The sequence below is a fragment of the Amphiprion ocellaris genome, chromosome 6 (genome assembly GCF_022539595.1).
Source record: "Amphiprion ocellaris isolate individual 3 ecotype Okinawa chromosome 6, ASM2253959v1, whole genome shotgun sequence".
NCBI lineage: Eukaryota > Metazoa > Chordata > Actinopteri > Pomacentridae > Amphiprion > Amphiprion ocellaris.
In genome coordinates, this window is record NC_072771.1 from 32,518,502 (window position 1) to 32,541,749 (window position 23,248).

At 43.4% G+C, this 23,248-nt stretch overlaps 2 protein-coding genes across 3 annotated transcripts; both read right to left on the reverse strand.

Annotated features, from left to right (window-relative positions):
• Positions 1 to 1,058: 1,058 nt before the first annotated feature.
• Positions 1,059 to 19,344, reverse strand: hic2 (hypermethylated in cancer 2). Of its 2 annotated transcripts, none has more exons than XM_023293922.3 (2): positions 19,189 to 19,344; positions 1,059 to 8,971 (listed from the first exon to the last, which is right to left on the reverse strand). In XM_023293922.3, exon 2 carries the CDS (start codon positions 8,917 to 8,919, stop codon positions 7,156 to 7,158), a length of 1,764 nt encoding a protein of 587 aa, XP_023149690.1. In that variant the 5' UTR covers positions 8,920 to 8,971; positions 19,189 to 19,344; the 3' UTR covers positions 1,059 to 7,155. The 2 variants fall into 2 exon arrangements, with proteins under 2 accessions (XP_023149690.1, XP_054867546.1); XM_055011571.1 differs by lacking the exon at positions 19,189 to 19,344 and adding an exon at positions 18,267 to 18,287.
• Positions 19,345 to 20,843: 1,499 nt separating this feature from the next.
• Positions 20,844 to 22,602, reverse strand: LOC118469149 (beta-2 adrenergic receptor-like). Its single transcript, XM_035940831.2, has 2 exons — positions 21,646 to 22,602; positions 20,844 to 21,223 (listed from the first exon to the last, which is right to left on the reverse strand). The coding sequence occupies exons 1-2, from the start codon at positions 22,506 to 22,508 to the stop codon at positions 21,172 to 21,174; spliced, it is 915 nt and encodes a 304-aa protein (XP_035796724.1). The 5' UTR covers positions 22,509 to 22,602; the 3' UTR covers positions 20,844 to 21,171.
• Between the last annotated feature and the right edge of the window lie 646 nt (positions 22,603 to 23,248).

Here is a 23,248-nt window from a genome sequence, read left to right on the forward strand (position 1 = left end):
CAAAAAAATGTCACTTCAATGCACTTGGTCGACTGATGTTCAAGCTTAGCTATGTCTTTGTGGAAAAAGGTCAACATTTTCAGCATGGATGACCTCATCTTTACTTTGAAAATGGCAACTATAGAAGTGTGACTTCACTTTGGTAGACAGAAGGTGCAGGTTGAGTGACTAAGGTTCGTGGGGCAACAGTTCAAAGCAACATTTGGCTGCTTCTGCCACTTGTGCTGTGTGGACGGACGCGTTGTCCTGCAGCAACAGCAGACCAGTTCAAAGCTTTCCACTCCATTTTTATTTGCTTCAAGCATTTGAGTTTTGGTGGACAGTAATAAGACCTATGTGACCTTGTGTGAAGTTATGTTCCAAAATGGGAGTTATGTTCCTTGTTTCCAGGTAAGGCCGAAAACATTTTTACATATTCTTGTATCAGACAGAACAAATGTCTGATGATCATGGGAGAGTTTTCAAGGCATCATAACTTACAGTAGCACAACTACGCCAGTAAAAGACACAGTGTGTGTGTGTGTGAACTGCCTGTGGATCACAGGAAAAATTGAGCAATGTTGTAAACGGAAATAACTCAGAGATCATGACATCTGTCAAACACACATAAACCACATTTGCATTAAGTACTTGTTGCCACAAATTGATGCTTTATCGACTTAAGACTCTTGGCACGACACTTGCCTCCTGTAAACTGTGAATTAAAGAATAACTGAATAATTCAGTCAGTGCCGTGTCAAATGCCAAGCGCTGGAAGCTTCACTGAACTAGTAACTACTGCAACGTGTCATTTCATCCCCACCCTTTACTCACTTCATTGTTCCCTATACATGCTGGCCTTATAACTATAGTATGCAAGGAAGACTGCCAACAGGTTTTCATTTCACAAGAATGAATTGCGTATCACGTATCGACACATCACTTAGGCACGTCCGTAGAATCTATACAAATCAACCCTGAGTTAAACTACACAGGGTGGCCATATCTGAAAAGAGAACAAGTGAGTGTGGCGTCCCAACACCACAATCAGAGGGGAAAAAAACAACTAACAAACACAGTTTTGGTTTTCAATCAAGCTTTTAATGAAAAGATCATAAAATAACAGTTTATTTTTCCTCACTGCTGTACATTAAGACTGCAAGGTTGTGAGTGCTGAGGTCAGCTGTATTACACTTTTATGACACTTTGAGTTTGCGAGCCCCATCGCTACGCACGGTGGCGGCTCTGACCTGAATACGAGCTCTCTGAGGAGGAGTGGAGATAAAGAGAGAGCCCTGCCTGGGTGCTGCCAAAAGCCACAAAAAGGGTCAGCGAATTTCACCTTAAATACTGGTGTGTGCATGTTAGGTGGTGCTTGAAGTCTAGACGGTGGCATCCGTGTTTGCACTGGTGGAGGTTTATGCGTATACATGCCATCAAAAGTGCACCTGGGCGTGTACACCTTTGCATGTGAAGTCTGTTTGCCAAGGGGGAGGGCTTCTTGCCCTTTAATTATTCATCAGCAAAGACCCTACATGTCCATTCCAGAGCCTCTCAGCCCATGGATCCTGATACATTATTGAGAGGCTGTTCCTGAAGAAAACCAGAGAGGAAGCTTGATACACCCACCTCATGGGCAGCTCCACGAATCAACTCTTCAAGTAGTGTTTTATTTTTTTTAGCAGCTAATTATGCCTTTCCATTAATGTAGTGCACATCAAGGTGACACTGTGCCTTTATAAATTCATAAACATAAGTAAATGAGAAGTTCTGTATGAAAATACGCTGCTCTAAACTAGTTCAAAAAGGGTATTTTGGTTACAGATGGACGGCAAAAAAAGTATACATGTAATGGCAAGATAGCACATTTCTGTAAACACTGAACGTTTTGAGGTAATTTGGTGTTTTCTGTTTTTTGTCACTACTGTACATTGTCACTGGAGGTACAGTAAATACTGAAAAAAATGCAGCAGAGCAGAGGAAGCAGTCCCCCTCCGCAGTAACAAAGATTACAGAGGGTCAAAGGGCTAAAGCAGGGGTCAGGTGTATCTGAGATAAAGCAAGGGACAATAAAGCTTAGGCAGGGTTTAATGGCACTGGAGGCCATTTTAAAACTGGCTTTGGTTTAGTCTGCCGAGGTAAGAAGGAGCATCTCCATAATAACTGGACAGACCAGCCCCTCTACAATACAAAATGCCTGCAGAGGATGGTAGAAGTAACAACCGCGAAAAGGTGTAACTACAATAATACCAAGAAATGAGATGGAAACTTGAACGCCTGCAGCCGAGCACAGTTTCTCGGTTGAGTTTCCTGCTTTGTATATGCAATTTTAAAGCTTTGTTAACACTGCATAATGATATGATATTTTAACAAACACAGCAACGATGATGAGGTAAGAAGAGAAAGACAAAGAGTAAACCGTCAGTTAAATCGGAACTGATATGAGAGCGTCCGGGTTCTTTTCCGGAGGCTTTGGAAAACATACAAAGTGCACTTAGTAAAGCTATCTCATCCAACGTTTCTAAAATCCTCCGATGTGGAACTAACAGACACTAAAAACTTGAACATCGTGTAAAAGAGATGGAAGAAGTGGCGAGTGGTTTAAGACAAGAAACGTAACAATAGTCAAGAGGAGAACACTACTGTTCAGAGGAGCGAAGTGTGGATTATGTGCATGTTTCTGCTGTGTAAATGGGTTTTTTTCTTTCGTGTCAGCAGCATGGCAACACCCAGGGAGAGCAAGCTTGAAAAGATACAGTAGTCTCCCCTCTGTACAGGCAGTGACAGTGTCCTGCCTGCATCCACAGACACACACAAGAGGTGAAAGTTCAACTCCCCCAGTGTGCAGTTCGTTCAGCGAGAACTCAGCAACGCATGGGCAAAAAAACACCCATAGTGAATTACATGAAATAAAAACCCTACAGACTGTCAGGTATAACTGAGAAGATAATAAATGCCATAGACCATTTTCTTTGAGTTGGAAAAAATAAAGTCAGTTCTCCCACAAAAAAAGGTCAACTTCACAGATTGTGGTTAATGGCTATGTTTTGTGTCTCATTTTTGATTCTCAGCTTGAAATCCTCAAAACAAAAATAAAACAAAAAAGGGGGGTCCTGCCTCCACCTCAGTCTCACACACTGAGCAAATTCTTTGAAGAGGTGAGGGCAGGCCCAGAAATAAATACATTCATCACTGACAATAGACATTTGATAAAAAAAGAACACTGTCAATAAGTGTTTGCACCAACTTTGTTTGAGGCTCGGCCAGCCAGAGGTTTGTGCTGCTTTTACCCACAAAACACAGGCAGCTAAAAAAAAAAAAAAAAAAAAAAGTTTCAAACCATCATAAAAGCAGAAAAAAAGGACAATAACATTCACAGTTAAGACTACCAGAGAAGCCTGTTTACATGCAGTGAACACAAATCAAAAGCTACATTCTCCAGATAGGTTTCAAGGACCGCCAGCATAAGAGATGTACCATGTTAGACGACTAAAACCACCCGAACCATTCAAGCATCACCCACCCACTCCTACATCTTAAGAGACCCACGCAGCAGAGGTAGTCCTCAAGTGCATTTGGGTAAACACAGAGACACAACATTGAGCTAAAGACCCTGACTAACAATGCCTTTTGATTGATACGTCAAGGACGCACTGCTCGCCCACCCCCTCGTCGCTGTGGTCCCATCTGAAGACAGGCCAGAGGGCAGGAGCACTGGGGCGCAGGGTCACCCCCAAAGCCAGCTGGCAAGGAGGGGAGTTTGGGGAGGGAGTGCCCCTAAACCATACACCCTCCCCTTAATTGAATATGCAGTAGTTCACCCCATCTTTAATGCTATGCTTTTGTTTTGGCAGCAACCTCTGTGGAAAAACATCTTCTTCTTTTCAAAACAAAACAAAACAAAACAAAACAAAACAAAAAAACCCCACACAAAACCCACCTCCCTGGTTGGCCGAGCCTCCACTGAGGTCTGTAAAACTGTTAAAGTTTATGTAAACAATGAGATAAATACATATGTTTCTTTTTAGAGCCACACATGGTTCCATAATCATTCAAATGTGCTTTGGTTTAAAAAATAGTTTGTGGATTTGGGTATGAGCTTTTTTTTTTCTTCTTAGTTCTTTGTACAACTTTGCAACTATTTCTGAACATACTGTGTAACTAACTAAAATGTAGACTTGTTTTGAGCTGCCTCGCCTTTGTCAAGGCTTTTTGTGTTAGTTGAAAAAGTACCCCCCTGTTTGTCTTAAATATGAAACTAGTGTTTTGCTTTTCCCATGATTAAAATACAGAGAAATTGATACAATGCTATATCTTACAAATGTAGCTGAGAGCCTGCATTCACAGATGCAGAACAATCCCTGAAGTATTTGAATAGTAGTAGTACTAGTAGTAGTAGTAATAGTAGTAGTAGTAGTAGTAGTAGTATGGTCACAGTTTGGAGTTCGTATTTTTTTTTTCTTTCTTCGTTATGTCATACAAGCAAGCATTCAAATGCAGCTGCAAAATCTTTTGCAGAGATGGCTAGAGATCTTGTTGTACAAAAACACTGCTTGCATTACAGACTTTACGCTGTACTGCAGTAAGTGCTGACAAGTACAATAACGTTTGAAGGCAATGCATTGTGGACTCCCTCTTATGCTAGAAGAGGTCACAAGCAACAATGTATCAGGCGATAAATAACATGTTTGTGGGTTGGGGGGGGGGTTGGGGAGTGTGAAGAAATCAGATGTACCATGCAATCACTAAACAGCAACTGCTCAACAGCAAGACACCGACATCCAACAAAACCAAGTAACAACTCTGGGAGTCCAGGACGCAGGTACCTTAAAACGGTAGTGATGTTTGTGTAACTGTAGCTGCATCCCTATGATAAACATTTCACAGACCATAACATGAGGACGAAGGAGGAATTAAAAAATAAAATCAAGAGGACAGATAAACCAACATAACAGAGGAATGCCTATACCAAAAACTTGTAGTGAAGGTTCATGCTCCACAGTGGAACTGTTAAGAGGCGATACACTGGACAGGTTTCCGTGAAACCTACAGACAACAGAGGGGCCATTTCCAACTTGTGGTTGCTTATGATGAGGTAAAGATTAAAATAGTTTAAAAATAATTTAAAGTCATTCTGTGATATAATGGAATACAATCAGAAACAAAAGGATGCTGCAGGAGACCAACGAGTTGTCCAGCTGTCCAGTGCATCTCTGTTTCTCCCTTCTTATTACAAGTTTTCACAAGTCTGGCTCAAAAAACTAACAAGCAACTTGAACTTCACATTAAAACTCTGATTATAATTCCTATCTTTTTTTTTCCTTTCTTTTCTTTTTTTTTTGGTCTGAACAGAACACATAAAATGTCATCAAGTCCTGTTTTTAAAGTCAGGGAATATAAAGTGATAAGGACTCTGGATACAAACGAAAAGAAACAAAAAAACACATTCAGGGAACATGTCTTTAAACTTTACCAGTTTTTCGTTAGGTGGTAAAGTTTACATTATACCGGCCCACCAATCAGCACAAGCTTTCCTTGCAAACCACAAGAATCTTCGTCAGTCTCAGAGTCATTGGCCAAAACTCCATCAAAAGAGTGAACTTCTTTGTCTGGACTTAGAATATAATTCATAATTTGTTTTATACAGCAAAAAGAAAATCAAAAGTGAAATAATTTAGTATGCTATATATCTTAAGTACATCTTTTTAAAACTTTGGTTATGAACTTGTCTAGCAATGTTTGTTAGTTAGCTCTGTTCTCCTCAACATTCATAAGATCTTTGGAACACTATACATCTAAACTAACCAACTAAGCACTACTTGCTCCAGGCAGGAAGCTACAGTACACTTTGAAGTGGGGCCACAATGAACAGGGCACCTGAAAAAGCTATATTTGACAAGTATAAACAACAGCTAAAAACAATATTAATGTGTAAAATCTATGAGCATCAAAAACCTGTGTTGAGAGATGGGCAGGTTAAAGCATTAGGTGAAAAGTTACCATAATCTACACACTTTTTACAATTAATTACATAGGAACTTTCAACTAATCAACATAGAATTCGTAAGAGTAATCAGAGGTAGCGAGGTCACAAGCCTATATAAATAGACTTTTCTTTTTTTCTGAGGGGAGGAAAGCTATACAGACAGAAAAATAAACGTACCCACTGAGCATAAAGTTCAGTCTAAAACACCCTCTCCCTATCCCCATTAAACCACCCTCCCAAACCCAAACCCACACCCCTCCCCTCCACAAGAAACATCCCAAGACCTTCCAGTTTAAACATTCACTGAAACATTACAAGTTCTTTAAGTAAAACAAGTACCTCAAGGGGTTCATCTTTCCAACCAGGAGTCACTCCTGGCAGCACTAGCAGGCAAAAACTGAAAACAATGAAAACCTTCTCTACATTGACGCAAACAGCCGTAGAGAGGACTTTGAATATTTGTCATCTGTTAAAACTAAAACTTAATCCAATGTCATCCCAAAATGACCCTTCTTCCAGGACTTTCAGTTAAAGCATGGAGATGGTCCCAAACCCAGTTAAACCTCTTCTTACATACAGATACCCATCACCAAGATAATGTAGGATATAAAGCTGTCAGGGTAAAAATAATCTTTTTGCTGAATTATTGCCAGTATTGTTTGCACGGGTTTTCTTTTTTGGTCAAAATAGCTCTGGAGTACAGAGGGGACTCTTCAGTTCATCTGCTTGAGGAACAATCTGAAAAACTCAAAGACTTCAATGCTCAAAGGTAGAAGAGAGGAAGGCTGCTGAAGGGTATGAGGTGAGGGGGCTTGACATTACATCAGTACCCACATTCACATTTAACAGACCAGAAGTCGTGCCACTTCACCATGGCTTCGTGACTTTGGAGAGAGACAGGAGTAAATCGTCCCTCTGGAACTCCTGAGAGGTGAGCAGACGTCATTTGATATAAATGATGACTTGAAGATGCCACCATCACCAAGAGCGTGTTGTGGCTAACAGCTACATCATTCACTTAGCCGGGGCTAAACTGGAATTAATGCGTAGAACTGTTTGTGTCTGCATGTGAATGTGTGTGTGTGTGTGTGTGTGTGTGCGTGCATTTCTTTGCTTTTGAGATGGAAAAAAGGTAGAGAAATGTTTCTTTTTTTTTTTCTATTCCCAGAGTTCTTTGGCTTGACGCATTTCTAAGAGGGTGAGGTGTGCATTCTCAGGTGACTGATGAGGTTGCGCTGCTGGGTAAACTTCCCTCCACATAGCTGGCATTCGTACGGCTTCTCTCCAGAGTGGACACGCATGTGCTCTGTCAGACGGTACTGGCGTGTGAAGCGCATGCCACACTCTTCACATGCAAATGGCTTGAGGCCTAGGTGGCTGCGCATGTGACGTGTCATGGTTCCCCTCTGGGTGAACATTTTGCCACAGATGTTGCAGGGGAAGGGCCTCGTCAGCCAGTGGCTCTTTTCATGTTGTCTCAGCGTCGCTGGGTCTTTGTAGCTCTTACTGCAGACTGTACACTTGAACGGACGCGTTTCAGAGCCAAAGCTGGAGGGACCTACAGGGGCAGAGAGGTCCTCAGCCTCCTCCTCATCTTCCTCTTTCACAAAAGTCCCTCCCTCCTCTTTGATGTAGAGCTCATCCTCAGTGTGTGTCTCCACGTGAGCGTTGAGCTGCTCTGAACTGGGGAAGCCTTTACCACAGGGAATGCACACATAGAGGTTGTCTCCGAATGCTGGCTCAAAACCTTCCTGCCGGTACACATAGTTGGCGCTGTGGTGTCCCCCTCCTGTTCCTCCTCCACCTCCTGCACTCTCCCCATCACTTTGACCACTTTCCTCGCTGTGGTCCTGGCCGTTCTCTCCTCCTTCTTCCTCATCTTTACACTGGAAAGACTGGTCAGATGCAAAGCTGCTACCACTGCCCCCTCCAATCCCACAGGAGCGGCCATCTTTAGGACCCACAATCACACCATTGACCAGGGGCCTGTCGTGATCTTCAGACTTCAACCCTGAAGCCTCCTTCTTAGGCCATTCATTCTTGCGAGCACCGTGCCGGGATTTTTTCTGCGGTGGAGGCCCATCAGGCTGGTTTTGAGTTTCCTCTGTAGTTTTAGAGGAGGAATTGAGCTCCATGGTCTCTGAGGCGCAGGTGTCACCACCTGGTAGGGTAGTAGAAGAGTCGTCCAGTGAGGCACTGTTGGTTGTGGATACTGAGGCAGATTGAGGGGATTCTTGGGAGTTGCTGTGCGGGCTGAGGGCATCAGTGGCTGTGCCCGCAGAAGGAGGACTCTTCTTGGACAGGTCTAGTCCAAGGTCTGGCTCCCCAGCACTTCCTCCACTACTGAGGTTACCGTTACTGCTGCCGTTGCCCCCATTCCCGTTTCTCCCAGAGCTGCCAACAAACATCTCATCATCTGAGAGCTTGTCCCGAAGGCCTTCATCTGGCTGTGTTTGGTCAGTATCGGAAGGGGTTGGAGGATAGTGGTTGTTGGGGCCAGCAGGGGTAGAAGAGGAAAGGCGCTGGTTGTTGAGGCGTAAGCGGCTAAGGGGACCTGGAGTGGAGGGTTTACCTGGCAGGGGTTTCCCACCACTGCGCTTGAGCTTCTTTCTGCACAGAGCAGCGAGGTCATGGAGCTGGAGGTAGCTGGCTGCGGTTAAGAGGGCACTGAAGTTCTGCTCACTGCTCTGGTCTGATGAGGACAGGAGCTTGCCAGTGTAGATGAAGTCCAGAACTTGTCTGAATACAGAGGGGTTAACCATCTCTGTGTCGAGGTTAATGAGGTTATCGTGGAGGACCAAAGATTTGAAGTAGATGCTGCTTGCCGCCAGGATGTTCTTGTGGGCACGGAAGAGCGCATTCTCCACCACGATGATAACATCACACAGGAAGCCCTTGGCTCTCTGCTGGTTGAGTTGCAGCAGCAGTTGTTTGGCATGATTTGGCAGTTCCATTTCCTCCTTCCGTCTTTCCTTCTCTCTCTTCCTACACGAGCACCACCTGAAGCTGGAGGAAAAAAAAAAGAAAAGGTGGTTAGTTTGATGTGAAAAGTATGGTACTGTCAGAAATTCAGCTGATGGGCTGTTTAATACAGTATATGAGCCATAGTAAAGAAATTAAGAGTCGTGATCTTTACAAAAGAGTACAAATAAATGGAGTTGACATCTCATGAGAAAAAAGCAAAAATGTTGAATATGCAGTGTCTTATGTTAGCTTGGTCAAGGCAGAATGCAAAGCTTTAGTACAAAAACAGAGCTTGCTTATCTTCAAAACAGTACTTTTTTTCCCCCCCGAGACTGGTTTAATTAACATGTACAGTGCTTGCATGTCCCACACAACGAACAATTAAGCTACATTTCTTATGACTCCCACTGCGAGTACATCAATCGAAGCTTTTAGCCCTCGTGGGGAAATTAACAAACTATTAGCACAGCATGCCACATAATCACACAGCGGCCTAGAAACTGGAACCTATCCCTCCCTCTCATCTTCCTTTTTAAACAAATTGCAACCCTACATGGATCAAGTTCTGATTGTACACATTGCCACTGTTCTGGCACAAAAGCCACAGGGGTGGAGAAGAGGAAAGGGTAAAGTAACTACTTTTCTAAGGTGCCTCCCTCTCAGCTCGTCTTCCCTATCTCGCTGGAGTAACTCTAGTTTCGGTGGGGTGCCCTCTTTGGAAACTCGGCTCACTCTAGCCTCCATTAGGTCATGGTAATGTCAGCCCTGCCCCATTGTCTGGGGTGGGGGGTCGGTGGCACAGCAGTGCCGGGGGGGAGGGATTAGGTGACACCTGAGCAGGTAAAACTACACAGGAACTTGGGCTGAAGAGGAGGGGGGAGGGTGTGGCTCAAAGACAAGGACAGCACCACTCGATCCTCCAGAGAGGCCTTAATTTATGAAATTAGGACAATCTCATTCACTGTTAAACCACATGCTAATGACCTACTACATGCCACAGAGCTCTGTTTCTAGTCTGACACTAAAAACTTACATTTTGTTAATGAAATTTAATGCAAGAGATTCAAAGATGGTAACAGTAGCAGTGTGCTTTGGTTGAGGCAGGAAGTTCTGGCTGTGGCTCATGTTTAACACAGTCTTAAGGCAATGGGCATGCAAGAAAAATGGACACACATCTTTAATGCCCCTGACTACAGCCGGGTAAACGGTATTACAAGCGATTACACAGTAATGCAGAGAAATACTTAACTCAAGCCGTAAATACATGTGAAAATTTGCCATTTTAACCCCGTGCCAACCTAGAGATTTACTGTTTCATAATACACTGCAAACCCTAGTGACTGATACACGCATGTACTGTGTTTTATCCAAACAAGCTGCTATGCAGGCTCAGAAGCAGCTAGTCTGCTGCAAGTATTTTGTGTGTATACTATCCAAGCACAAATGTATAAAATAAAAAATGCAGTTCATCATTAAGATGGTCTATTGACTTTGAGAAAGTTAGGTTTTAGCACACTTGCATTGGCTCTCTATACATCGTCAAAAAATCTGAAATTTCCAGCCCCATAACTACATTTTGCATCACACCTTTCTCAGATTATCAAATATACTAGCAAACCCCTACATTTAAGTTTAATAATCACCACACAGCCTAGGGACAGTATAACAAACACACAAATTAAGAATGTGTACTGGTGGTAAGAAAATGACAATGTAAGATGAAGGCTTGTAAAGGGTGGTAAACTGAAAGGTTTCCTTCAGTTAAAAGAGTTTTTTTTCCTTTCTCACCGTCACCAAAGAGCTGCTCAAAGGGAATCTTTGGAATTGTTGGGTTTCTCTCTACAATATAACATTCTATGGTCTTCATCTAATTATCTGAAGTGAACTGACAACATGCCATTGTGAAAACTGTCTGGTACTGAAAACCCTACAAGAACAAGCAGGTTAGAACTGTAAAGTGGTGATGGCTGGTTGATGTGTCAAAGCTGGCTCTGCCACAGTCAGACGAGCTGATACAATCAGCTGGAGGATCATTACTCTCTGGTCCAGGCCTGGACTTGCCTGCTCTGCTTTGACACTTCTACTCACGGCCTTCCTCCCTTCCCCCGTTTTTCCTCCGCACCATCTCCACCTTTCTCTTTATCTTCCCACCTTCACCAGCCTCTCACCGGGCACACAAGACGCATCCCAGGAACAGTTCATCATCCCCAATGTGAATCATAATGAGCTATTCGGGAACGGATAACCCAGATCTGTTAATCGCAGAAATGTGCTACAGGGGTCTACGGCATTCAACCCTGCAGGCGGTAATGGAGAAGAGGGCTGCGAGAGAAAGAAGGGCCTCTGCTACGATGCCAGCCAGGAAGCCATATATCATTCAAGTCTCTCGCTTAACATACACACACACCTCTGCAGGCTTTATGGGGGGATTCAAGAGGCTTTTCCAGCAGACCGACATAAAAGGGGGCTGGGCTCAGAGTAGAGAAGCCAGCTCAGGAGGGGAGAAAAAAAAAAAAAAAAAAAAAAGTCCTCCCCCACCCCCTCCTCTTCTCATCCCTCGTTCTCCCTCTCCTCCCCCCATCACCCACACAGCTACGCTCTCCCCCTGGCCCCTCCAGTGCTGTGCCGGCTGGATTCCAGGGAGCTGCTAATGGATTACGGCTGATCTATATGCAGCTAGGGTGGGACACGTGTAGGCCCAGCTCCCCTTCCAGCGATGCTGCCCAGGAAAACAGGAGTTATACCACAGGGGATAGACAGGGCCTGTACCATCACTGTAGCTCCATCTGTGAGTGCATGACACTCTTTGCACTCTAAAAAAAAAAAAAAATTTCAACACTGCATGTTGTCTGTTGTTCTCCCACTGCAGCGTCACAGTTGGAGTGTAAAGTCAGGGATGGGTGAACTGTTAGAAAGATGATCCTAGGAGAACAGCAAGAAAGGTGTTTCCAGTATGCAGGATGACTAGTTCCTATGCATAATGTTACATAGTTGGCCAGCAGCTTTCTGTACAGAGGTTAGATCCCCGTATTTTTAAGCCCCCTGCGATGACTGGCATGGACATTGAGAGGTGGCATGATAGCTGGTCAGGGGGGCAGGAAGAAGGAGACTTGCTCCCACCAAATATGGCACCACATACCAACCAAAGCCAGCCTCGGACTGTAACAGACCAGGGCAGATGTTGCCCTTCAAGCACAGGCACAGGATCAGCTTACCTTGCCTGCAGTGTTAACCTTTTCAAAAACTATGGCTTGATGATGGAGAGGGCAACCTCATTTTAAAAACACAGCACCCCGCTGCTTGGCCTCAACCTTGACTTGTTTCAGAAGCCTGCTGAGGAGGAGATGAGCAGACAGAGATGTTTGCACACAACTGACAGACATGATCAGGATAAAGTATCCGTGTGTGTTGGTTTGGCACTGCAAACTAGCGACTAGCGTCAAAGTGCCCCAAGCTGTGAATAAATGTCTTTCTCTAAATTTAGCTGGTTAAACTGGAGATCTGGATGATTAGGTTTGACTTCATTTACTGCCACCTGTCATTGCATCCTTTTTTAAAAGGAGTTTATGAATTAAACAGCAAGTTAGTAAACCTTTCAGAGCCGGTGTTTGTGCATGCAGGGAAGGTGATCGAGGGAGCAGTGGGCTGTGGCACTAATCTCCTGAGCAGAGGGTAGAGAGCCAAGAGAGGCCAGAGGTGAGGCAAAGTCCTGTGGCGCAATAACAAAGCACACCCTACTACTGCGAAAGGTCATCTGCTGACAACCAATAGAAAACAGGAAGAGCAGGATTTTGAAAAAAACATATTCAGCCAAGGTTTTATTGCAGGGTTTTACTTCCAGGTTTCCTTTAAACAATAGCCAGTAATGACTGTAGAACTGGTATTGTGGAACGGATCGGTAGAGGAGACAGGTAGGTAGGCAGGAGAGACTGAAGTGGACAGAGAATGAGAGGCAATCACGTACAGGAGCCAAAGGACTTGCAGTGCACCAAGAGAGACAGTGCACTTAAACAAACACACACACACACACACACACACACACACACACACACACACACACACACACACACACACACACACACACACACACACACACACACACACACACACACACACACACACACACACACACACACACACACACACACACACACTCAGAGTATGCTGGTGGGCAGAGGCAGTGGGGGAGGGTTTAGGGGGATGGTACAAAGCCAGTTTGAAATACAAACACCAAGCAACCACCTCTGAGCCATTTCAAGATGGCTGACGCTGCTGCATGGGTGAAGGTTGATCCATGCAGCACTTGTGGGCGCCGCAATTATCTGGCTTTTCCTCCGAAGTGAAGGGACAGCTCGACGTACAAGGAGGAGATTAAACCAAACAGCTGGGCTTTTCAGCTATCCACTCTATGTGTTTCTTTACACTTATGTAATGTCTGCAGCATCAGAGGAAAAGCTGCAGGCCTATCACAAAACATTTATTAGGATTCCACACCTTTGTCCACAGCAAGGCAAAAAGTAACAGGTTATTGTTGCAAATCAGGGAACTGGAGAACACATCTGCACTAGCCTTGGTACTGATAAACTTGCAGTTACATGCAGGTGATAAGCAGGTGATTTTAATCCAGGCATACTTAATGAGTATCGGGGCACCTAATTGGGGCACTTAACTGTGCAGTGGGAGAACTTCAGGTATTTCCTCAGTTTGCATGTTTTACAACTTCTTTTTAATGCCAGAGGTTGACTGGCTACAAAGGTGATGAATAATGATGTTTCTTTCCATCCTGCTACTACTACGGATACTTTGCCTGTCTGAACTTTTCACACAAGTAAAACGTCTCTTAAACATACACGTTAAAGAAATTAGGCATCTCCAGCTGAAATCTACCGTTAATTGTTTTATCCTAATCCCTCATCACATTTATGGAAACCTTGCAACTTGTTTCCATCAAATTTACAAATCCAAGTCATGAAGTCAGCAGTACTTTAGTGATTTCGATGGAGAAAGGGAGCAATGCTTCAGTTTTCAATTAGAAAGCATTTTAAACACACAGTTCAATCTGAAAGCTTAGTACAATTACATTTTTTAAAACTATAACCAGTGATAGATCAAGAGAGAGTTCATCATGGGGGCAGAATACACAGATTATTTATTTCATTGACAATGGAGGGTAAAAATAACAATTGAAATCACTTGCTGTGCTCTTTGCTTGAAATAAAATCTTGCCTGTGCTCACGTCTCCATAGCAAATGGTTGAAAAGCTGTGAAGCAGAGAGTCTGCTGGAATTCTGAACACTGATCCAATTCTGGATATAATCTTTTCAGAAAAGCTGCAGGAGAGACGTCCTGCTGTAGTGAAGCTCAAAAACATTAAGACGAGACATAAAGGCAGATCTGAACTGTCTCAGAGGTATGAATTTTTGCAGAACTGCTGGATCTAAAATGCTAGTGAACAGGTGCATGATCAGAGCGCTGCACGGCAGAAGGGGGGCTACATGAATTACAATAACTGTGCCACAGTCTGGGCAGAACCCTTCCAATTAAGACTCATTTTGTGTCAGGCACTTCATGTTGCAGACAAACAAGTCCTGCCTAGGGTGCAGGGGAATGAGAAAAAGTCCCGCTCACTTCATCACAGGACAGCTAGCGGTGGCTGCTGTGTACCTCAGATGTGCCAGCGCTGGGCTGCAATCACTCACAAGAGTCCTCTGCAAGACTAAACCTGTAATCAAACCTTTTTTTTGCATTTCAGGCTCTACTTTGTGCTGGGCATCAACACTAGTCAAAGGAAAAATAACTGCTTTTTTGAGGATTTCCTTTGTGTGATAGAACTGTAAGGTGTGTTTTTTTTTTCCTATATTGTAACTTGACAAACAGGTATGAAGTTATTCAGTACCACAGTTATTCTGTGGTAGCATGTCATCAACAAGCAACCCTAGATGCTACAACTGCAGCCAAATCTAGATGACGACTAGGTATAGAAGACTGCCTTTTCATGTGTGCCATTACTCCTCCTCCACATTTATTTTAGAGGAGGGTGCTAGACGCAGTTGTCTAAACTGGGCCACAAACTCCACCCTTATATTTTATAGACTGTGGCCCACTCCCATTTAAATCAAGTCAAAATAAAACATGAGCATGAAACAATTTAATGTCATGATTTAAAAGCTACAGCTAAACATTAAAAATAAGATGTGAGCCCATTAAAACAGACAGGACAGGGCAGAATAATAATAGAGAACAAAGTAGAAGCCACAGAGACCTTTTGTTTGTAAATTTTCAAACAAAAATTTATGTTTTTGTCTCATAAGAAGACTCATATCCAAAAGAAACATTTAAAGTCTGAGGAAAGTGGATCTGAATGCTTGTCCTTTACAACGGCATATGCAACTAATCCAATATTTCTGAGCTGACAGAACTGCTTTTAAGCTTTAATCAGGTACTGAATAATGATGAATGATCATATCCAAATCCTATCATATGCCTTGTTGAATATTGCAGTTTCAGCATCAAGCAGTTTTAGGTTAAACAAGTTGGACACAGTTTATTTTCAAATACTGTCACAAGAATCAAACATCTAAACATGTAAAACAATGCTTTGGCATATAGAATGTAGAGCTGTATGATTAGTTGATAAATCAGTTTATTGTCAGCTTGCTTGATAATCGATTTGAGCCATTTATTAAGAAAAGAAATTATTTGATTCCAGCTAGCTTCTTACATTTAAATATTTTCTGGTTTCTTTACTCTTCAATGACAGTAAACGTATTATCTTTGGGTTGTGGACAAAACAAGACATTTGAGGTTTTCATCTCTGACTTTGTGGAAATGCTGACGGATATTTTCCACCATTTTTTTCACATGACCAAACAACAAATTAATTGACTGAGAAAATAACTGACAGAATAAACAACAAGGAATATAATCATTGTCTGTTGCAGTCTTAAAAGTCTGCATTTTTCTTTCTTGTTGACTGACGACCTGAATGTGCTTTCATTGTTAAAAAGAAAAAAAATATGAAGGTAGAAGCTTACACAAGCGCTTAGTTAGACTTTAAGAAGAACAATCCAAGTATTTACCAAGATGCCAAATTGGAAACTTCAAAGCCAACTCTACTTGGTGCATTACTACTATTTCTCTCTGTCATGGGTGTATGTACAAATGTGCACCTCTGCTCTGAGTTGTATTTTGTGATTCATCCAAACTGCTCCCTGGAGAAATTAAACCAAGACTGAAACAAACGCTGAGACTTTCAATTGGTATGCACGCACATTGCATCCCACTGTGTTCCCTCGCCAAAAGTAATCAACCACTCCACTGACAAATGAGCAGATGATTGGTGTGATAAAGGGGCCTCTGTCTTGAGAGAATAAACCTGATGGGATAACCTCAACCCACCACCAGCTCACACCTTTAAAAAGCTGCATTAGCACATGACCTGGTGCCTAAAGCCTGGGCTGAGGACAGCATTGCTGGGTGAGGCGAGACCCTGTATGGTCCAAGGTTTAACCAAGCTGCCACCCCCTCCTCCTCCTCCTCCTCCAGCCTTTAAACACTGCGTAACCTTCTGGCTATCAGCACTACATTCCACATTCTTCTTCTTAAAGAACAACAACAACCCTGCCCCGAGGTACTTTATTCACTAAACAAACCAAACTAGCCCTCGGACAGCGAGGCAGCGCAGAACAGAAGACGGATCCGTACGGCTACAGCAGCCGAGCACAATCTATAAGTCCTCGCTCTATATGTCAGCAGAACATATAGCCTAAGTAGCCTTCTTACTGCATTGTGCTGCCCACACATGCCACTGTAAGCCATGATCACACTCTACACAGGTGTGTGTGTTGAGAAGGGGAAGGGACAAGCAGGGTGAGGCAAGACCAGCCGATCATGAGGATCATGAGGCACACAAACAAACACAAACACACACACGCAAGGGCCTCACATTAGCCTCCAGGCCTGACTTTGTAGTCCACAGTAATCAATGAAACTAGTCACTCTGATCAGCTGACTTGACTTGGTCGTTTTAATGGCCTTAATTAACTTGTTTTACTCTTACATCTCCTATGTAAAAGTGCACTGCATTACACTGAATAGTCAGTATTAAACCCTTTCTGGTGTTTCAGTAAAGACACTAGTTTGCTACTGATCTGCCACATGAGCCTAAATAACACATTTTCAGGTTGATATTTATAACACTATCTGGTCAATTACTCACAATTGCACTACTGTCTTCAAACCCTATTGCTGTTACAGATGCAGCACTGATATCATCACACGCTTAAGGCAGGACAGCCAGGAGGCCCTATTCTAGCTTCAGAAGCCTCACAAAATTTGATAATGTACATAAAAGCGCAAAATGTTGTTTGGATGCACCTCGTCCAGGCTTGAAAAATCTTGTGTTTGTTGAAAAGCACAACTGAACTAATCATTCAGCCAGCAGGCGGTTCGACTAAACACTCCAGCAACACTTCAGGCTGGGTGTAGCCAGCCAAAATAACATCTTGTAATCTTCATATTATAGGCTGCAGCGCCCTGCAACTCTGAACAGGATAAGATGTTGTGAAAACAGATGGGATTTATCTTTATATTGCCGTAATACACAACTTTCATAAGACATGAGTTTTAAAGGACAGTGCCAAAAAAAGCAAAAGAAATGCCTGCTTGAAATGAGCTTACAGTAACAACTGCAGAGGGTGTATTCAAAGTAGAGAAAGGCAATTTTGTGCAATTAAACTGCAAACAAGAACATAAATATCATCATCACAGACTTCACTGTAGCACCAACACGAGTGACATATGGTGAGACACATAATTGCCATATAAATGTAAAAACAAACCACAGGGGAAGTCCAGTTGCTTTTTACTGAAGCTCCTATGACCACCGTGACCTGCATGACTGAGAATCTTCACATACATAGAATTTAACTGCATCTTGTTTACTCTGCCATTTTTCCCCCAATCGAAACTAAGCAATGTAAAGCAGAAGTAACGTGAAAATATTTTTGCAGAACTGAAATGTGGTCATACAAAACAGCAGCCAGTCAAGAGAACACACATTACTGGCATTCCTGTGCCTTATTATCGCCATGCCCCTTGGTACTTCAACAACACTAATCACCCGGGGAGCCGAGCTGCCTTCACACCTGAACACATACATTGTTTGATAAGCAACCGGGTGATTTGTGGTTCAATCGAGTTTGATAATCTAATTTTCGATTAGAATTACTTGTTTTTTTCTACCCGAGCGGTCATTTAAAGACAGAAAATCACCGTCATGCAGCCCTGTTGGTATGAAATACAGCAGTTTTGGGTCACAATGTAACGTTACACCCACCCAGTATCCGATCACAAAGATGGTCGATGTATAGCACCAGTCCACCTATAGGCTATGAAGACATACACAATCCACCGCATCGGTAGAGTCCATGTTGGGTAAAGAGCGTTTTAAACCCAGAAACTATCTGCGCCCTCACTGTACTGGGTTCATTTGCAAGTCAGTCCTGTTGAATCATATTTTAATCAGCCCTACCCAAGACCACGGTGGCTTAACCTACATATAAACAATGCAGGTTACACTATTGGTATCGACTGCAACATCTCCACGATTATCAAGAGAATGCGCAAAAAAACCCCACCGTGCGTAAAATCCACAGAATCGCTTCATTTATCACAGAAAGTGCAATTCAATTCCATTTAGAAAAGTCCGCTGTGCTTACATGACCGCGATCGATTTAAATGAAACCTTCCGCTCATCACCACGCATTCTGGTAAACAATTCATTCAACACATCGGGTTATAAAAAGACGATTAAACGTGGTGAAGTGTGGGAACATTTCGCTAAAGCCGTTTGTGAATCTTTTCCCCCCCGTCGCCTGGTGTGCTTTGCCAGCCTGGTAATTATCTGGTACACTCCTGTCCTGTGGGGCATCTCATGGAAGCCCACGACGCTAAAATAAACGCCACAGCATTTGCAAACAATCTACTTTGCGGTTTCGCGCAAGGATCCGCGACGTGTTCGAGAGAATACCGGATTCTCTCGGCTTGCCAGGCAGGCTGGTAGAGCCAGAACAGGCACCAGCGGAGCCCCTTTTTGTTGGCACGCCGTTGGGGAAAAAAAAACACGCACCACCGTGCCGAAAAGCCTTGCGATTCTTGCAGCAGCTGTGAGGGAAACCGATCCGAACCAAACAGGCACGAAAGCGGCTCCGTTACGCGTTTACAATCCACGTTAAAGAGAAATAATGGAGGAGAAATACCTTATTACATCGGTAGGATCGTTCTCAAGCGTTCTTTACCATCCTCTTGCTCATCTCACAGCCTTCGGGACGCCATGTTGCAAGCTTATGACGTTAGGCTTCCTCACCCCTGACCCACATTTGAATAGAAACCAGCCCAGAGTGCAGCAGAGAAAACATCCCACTGTGGGAGGGTTTGGCCACTTTCTCAAACTCGGACCCCTGGCAACTTTACCTGCAAGATGGCAGAGAAAGGGAAAGACTGGCGGGTTTGGTGCGTTTAAACTCTGGTTTTAGGCCTTCTTATGTCAGCAGCGCGACTTAGTCATGGGACTCAACTGATCAATGCAGATATGCGCAACAAAAATATCCAAATCGACAATTATTTATGTAACATTTAGGTTCGCTTCTACAATTACAAAGAACAATTAAGTCAACATATGATGTTGATAAAGGAGTGTCGTTGGAGTCCAGTTTCTCCTTAACGCTGCTCAGCTGGTGGATTGATACAAAATGTTGATCAGTGGGGGTTTAGTCTATAAAGTGTTTTTTTTTTTAAATGAAATTATAACGTATCCTGGTTTGAATATAAAAAGCTGATGCAGAATAAACAATTTGACACTTTTGCAGCGTGGCGTGTTATTTCTGTTTTTTTTCTTACAGTGTGCACCACGTTTCTCTGCAAGCGGCATTTCTGACGTTTATTATACATAATACAGCACAGAAAACTGCTTCAACTTTGTAAATTAGTTGGACTTAAGACAATAATTGCTTAAAAGCCTGAAGGCTCAGTCTCTCAAGAATGACAATATGATTGCATCCACTTTCTGTGTATTTTTCCATTTGGTCATTACGACTACAGACAATGCACCGTTTGCAAGTGTGTTTTTACGCACGATTCTCTGGGTCTTTTGTGCAGTATAATGATGTAGCCAGTGACGCACAGGCCGTCTGGTGACCGGGGTGACTCTAAACCCTCCTGAACTGACCTGATGATTTAAGGAGTGTCAGCAAGTGTGTGTGTGAGTGAGAGAGACAGGGGGAGAGGGAGGGATTGTTGAGGTTCAGAAACTGGGCACCAGATGTGCGGAAGTGTGGCCATCCGCAGGCTCCTCCTCTTAGCACAGAGAGCCCTTCAGCCAATAGAAATCTAGATCTAACCCCACTTAAGGGTTTCAGCAACATATCTTGTTTTCAGTCTTTATTAACGAGATTTAATTCTGATAATGCTGCCCGCAGTTAATAATGAGAAGGCGCTGGAGGCTCAGCCAGATGCGGCATGGAGTGTAATCTCCCATGCTTTGTGCTTATGGTTCACATTCCGTGGATGTGGACGTTATGGAGGCGTGCCAAAGTGCTCTTCTGACACTGTGCGGTTGCCCAGGAAACTGCATCCTCTGCAGAGACGCACACAGAGTTGCGTAATCAAGCTGCTGAGAGTCGCTGAGCCGAGGAACCAAAACACAGAAAATATGTGACAACCCACAAATAAATTTCATTTCTAATAGCTAGGATCACAGTTTGTTACAGCTACACAACTACTTTTCTGTTATTCTTTTATACTTCAGTGGCAAACTGTGACATCTTCTGTGCATTATGCATGTTGACAATTACAAGAAAAAACAACATGCAGAATGCTCAGTAAATAACTAAAAGCTGGCGCACACTCAGTTAAGGACGCTTTAAATTTTTATTCACTATATTTGACTATAAGCTCCATTCAGATCACACAACATTATCAGAGTCAGTTTGTAATTTGCATCACTTCTGTGCAAAATAACATCGTGTAAAAGTATGTGAGCAACAAAATAATAATAAAAAAAGATGTAAGAACAGACGTTAGATGTGCTCATGAATCAGTTCCAACATCTTCCAAGAAACCAGGACTCTCAGCTTGTCCTCAGCGTTTGACAGCTGACGTTCATCCGTGATGTTATGTTGGCATGAGTTTAAAAGGGCGCTGACTCTGACATTTATCCGCTTAGAAAGGATCCAAGTTTGAAATCACGCTCCAGGGAGTGGCTGTTTGGTGCGGCCAGGCAGTTGAGCACGAACTCTTTAGTGAAGGAGAAGGAGAGAGAAAGAAAAAAATATGTCACTTTGGATCAGTTTCAGGATTTGATTGCTTAGTCCTCAATGCACCTGAACATTTAGGACACTGGTGTGTTCCTGGCAGACAAATAGGCGGCACAATCTATCATTTCAACTAAAATCCAAGCTAAAAGAACATGAAAAACACCTGAAATACATCATGCTACAATGCACCATCTGCAATACATTCGTCAACAAATTTAACAGACATTCAGATTCAGAATATTGACATCCATGACAGGTTTTTTCTGGTTTCTGCACAATCAGTTTTCTGCGCACCAGTAAAGTGATTCTGGGCTCCACAAGTCATCACAACCACTGCTATTGAAATATCACGACAGGAATCTGTGCACAACACTGAGGAGTCAACCAGAATCAGCCTCTCACCTCCTCCTACAACAGGGTCTCCACACTTTGCTGAGCAGCGTCGCTCGGAGCGCAGCGCAGCCTCGGATGTACAAGAGGGGGGTCAGGGCGGCGTTAACCCGGGGCAAAATGCGCAGGGGGTCAGTGCCTTCATTCTTAAAGGTGTAGCAAACCATGCCAATGAAATTACAAGCAGTAACATGACAGAATATCGGAAGCCACGTTCCCAGGAAAAACACAACCACCACCAGGATAAGATACACCGACGAGCGTTTGTTGTCTGTCTCCTCAGAGGGCTGCTCCCTCTCCAGCTGGAACTTGGCTATGATGAACAGTTTGATATTCAGCCCTATCATTATAATCACCATCACTATGTTCCCAAAAAACGAACCAATGCTCGTGATACGTTTGGCAATACCGACTGCAACCAGGTTGTGGATAGCCACGATGAAAAACGCATAAAACCAGTAGGCAAAGATGACCATCAGGGTCTTGCTTCGGGTCATGCGCTGCGAGTATGTAAAGGGCGACACTATTGCGTGATACCTGTCGGCCTGAGCAGCCAGGATGGCCATGAAAGACAGCCCTAGAAATGTGGGCACCACGAAATAGGTTCTGGTGGGGGAGTCAAAGCTGTCCTTCACATCCAGAACGCCCACATAGTAATAAGACGCGCCGGTGCAGATGTCGCTGAAGCAGGTGCTCAGCATGTACATGAAGCGGTTCTCTTGGCGCAGCGCCCGGTTGAGCAGGATGGAGAGAGACGTGGACACGTTGAGGAAAATGATGGCTGCGGCCAAGAAAATGCTGAAGAGAAACATCAGCACATTGCCAAAGCTGGTGAGGGGCAGCACGGGAGACCAAACATGGCTGGTGTTACTCATCTGTGCGGAGAAAACGTGAGTGAACCAGAGGGATCAGGTCTTCATCACACAGCAGAGATCTGGCAGCAGAACGGCTGTAATGTGCAGCTGAGGGGCTTCACCTCTCTTCTGGTTTATGTAGGAGGCACAGTCAGGCTGAGACAGGAGGTCGACCTCAGTGGTTTTAATTCCCCTGGACAACCAGTGCACAAACACCTGATAAGAAAACACAGCAACTCATTCAAATGACTGGCTTTTGACTTTTATCATCATCTGACGGCATGGATACATTTTTAATTTCACTTTAAAGTCGCCATCACAACTTGCAGTCCTGACTTCAATACTTTTAATTTTAAAAAGGAAAGCTACATCAAGAGAGGCCTTGTAGTCTGTGCAATAAAAATCTTCAATCAGTGATCACAACTCAAATACCATTTCACTGTAAATCACATCTGGCAACTTTTCAGTCCAGAGTTACATGTCTGCTGGTTGAGCAGGGTGCCCAATATTTCTAATCAGCTGGCTATCTAATTGTCCTTATTAGGTTTTTTTCTTTTAAGGTAAAGCACAACGTGTATTAGTAGACACCAACCCATGGAAATGTGTATTTAAATTTCAGGGTATGAGCAAGAAAGTAGGCAAACAGGAGTGATCTACTATGTTTAAAAGTATTTTGTGCAGCGCATGACAAAGCTGGGTCTTAGAAGAAGCATAGATTCAGTCTTAATAATAGGAACCGTCCTCAGTTTTATCTAAGTTAT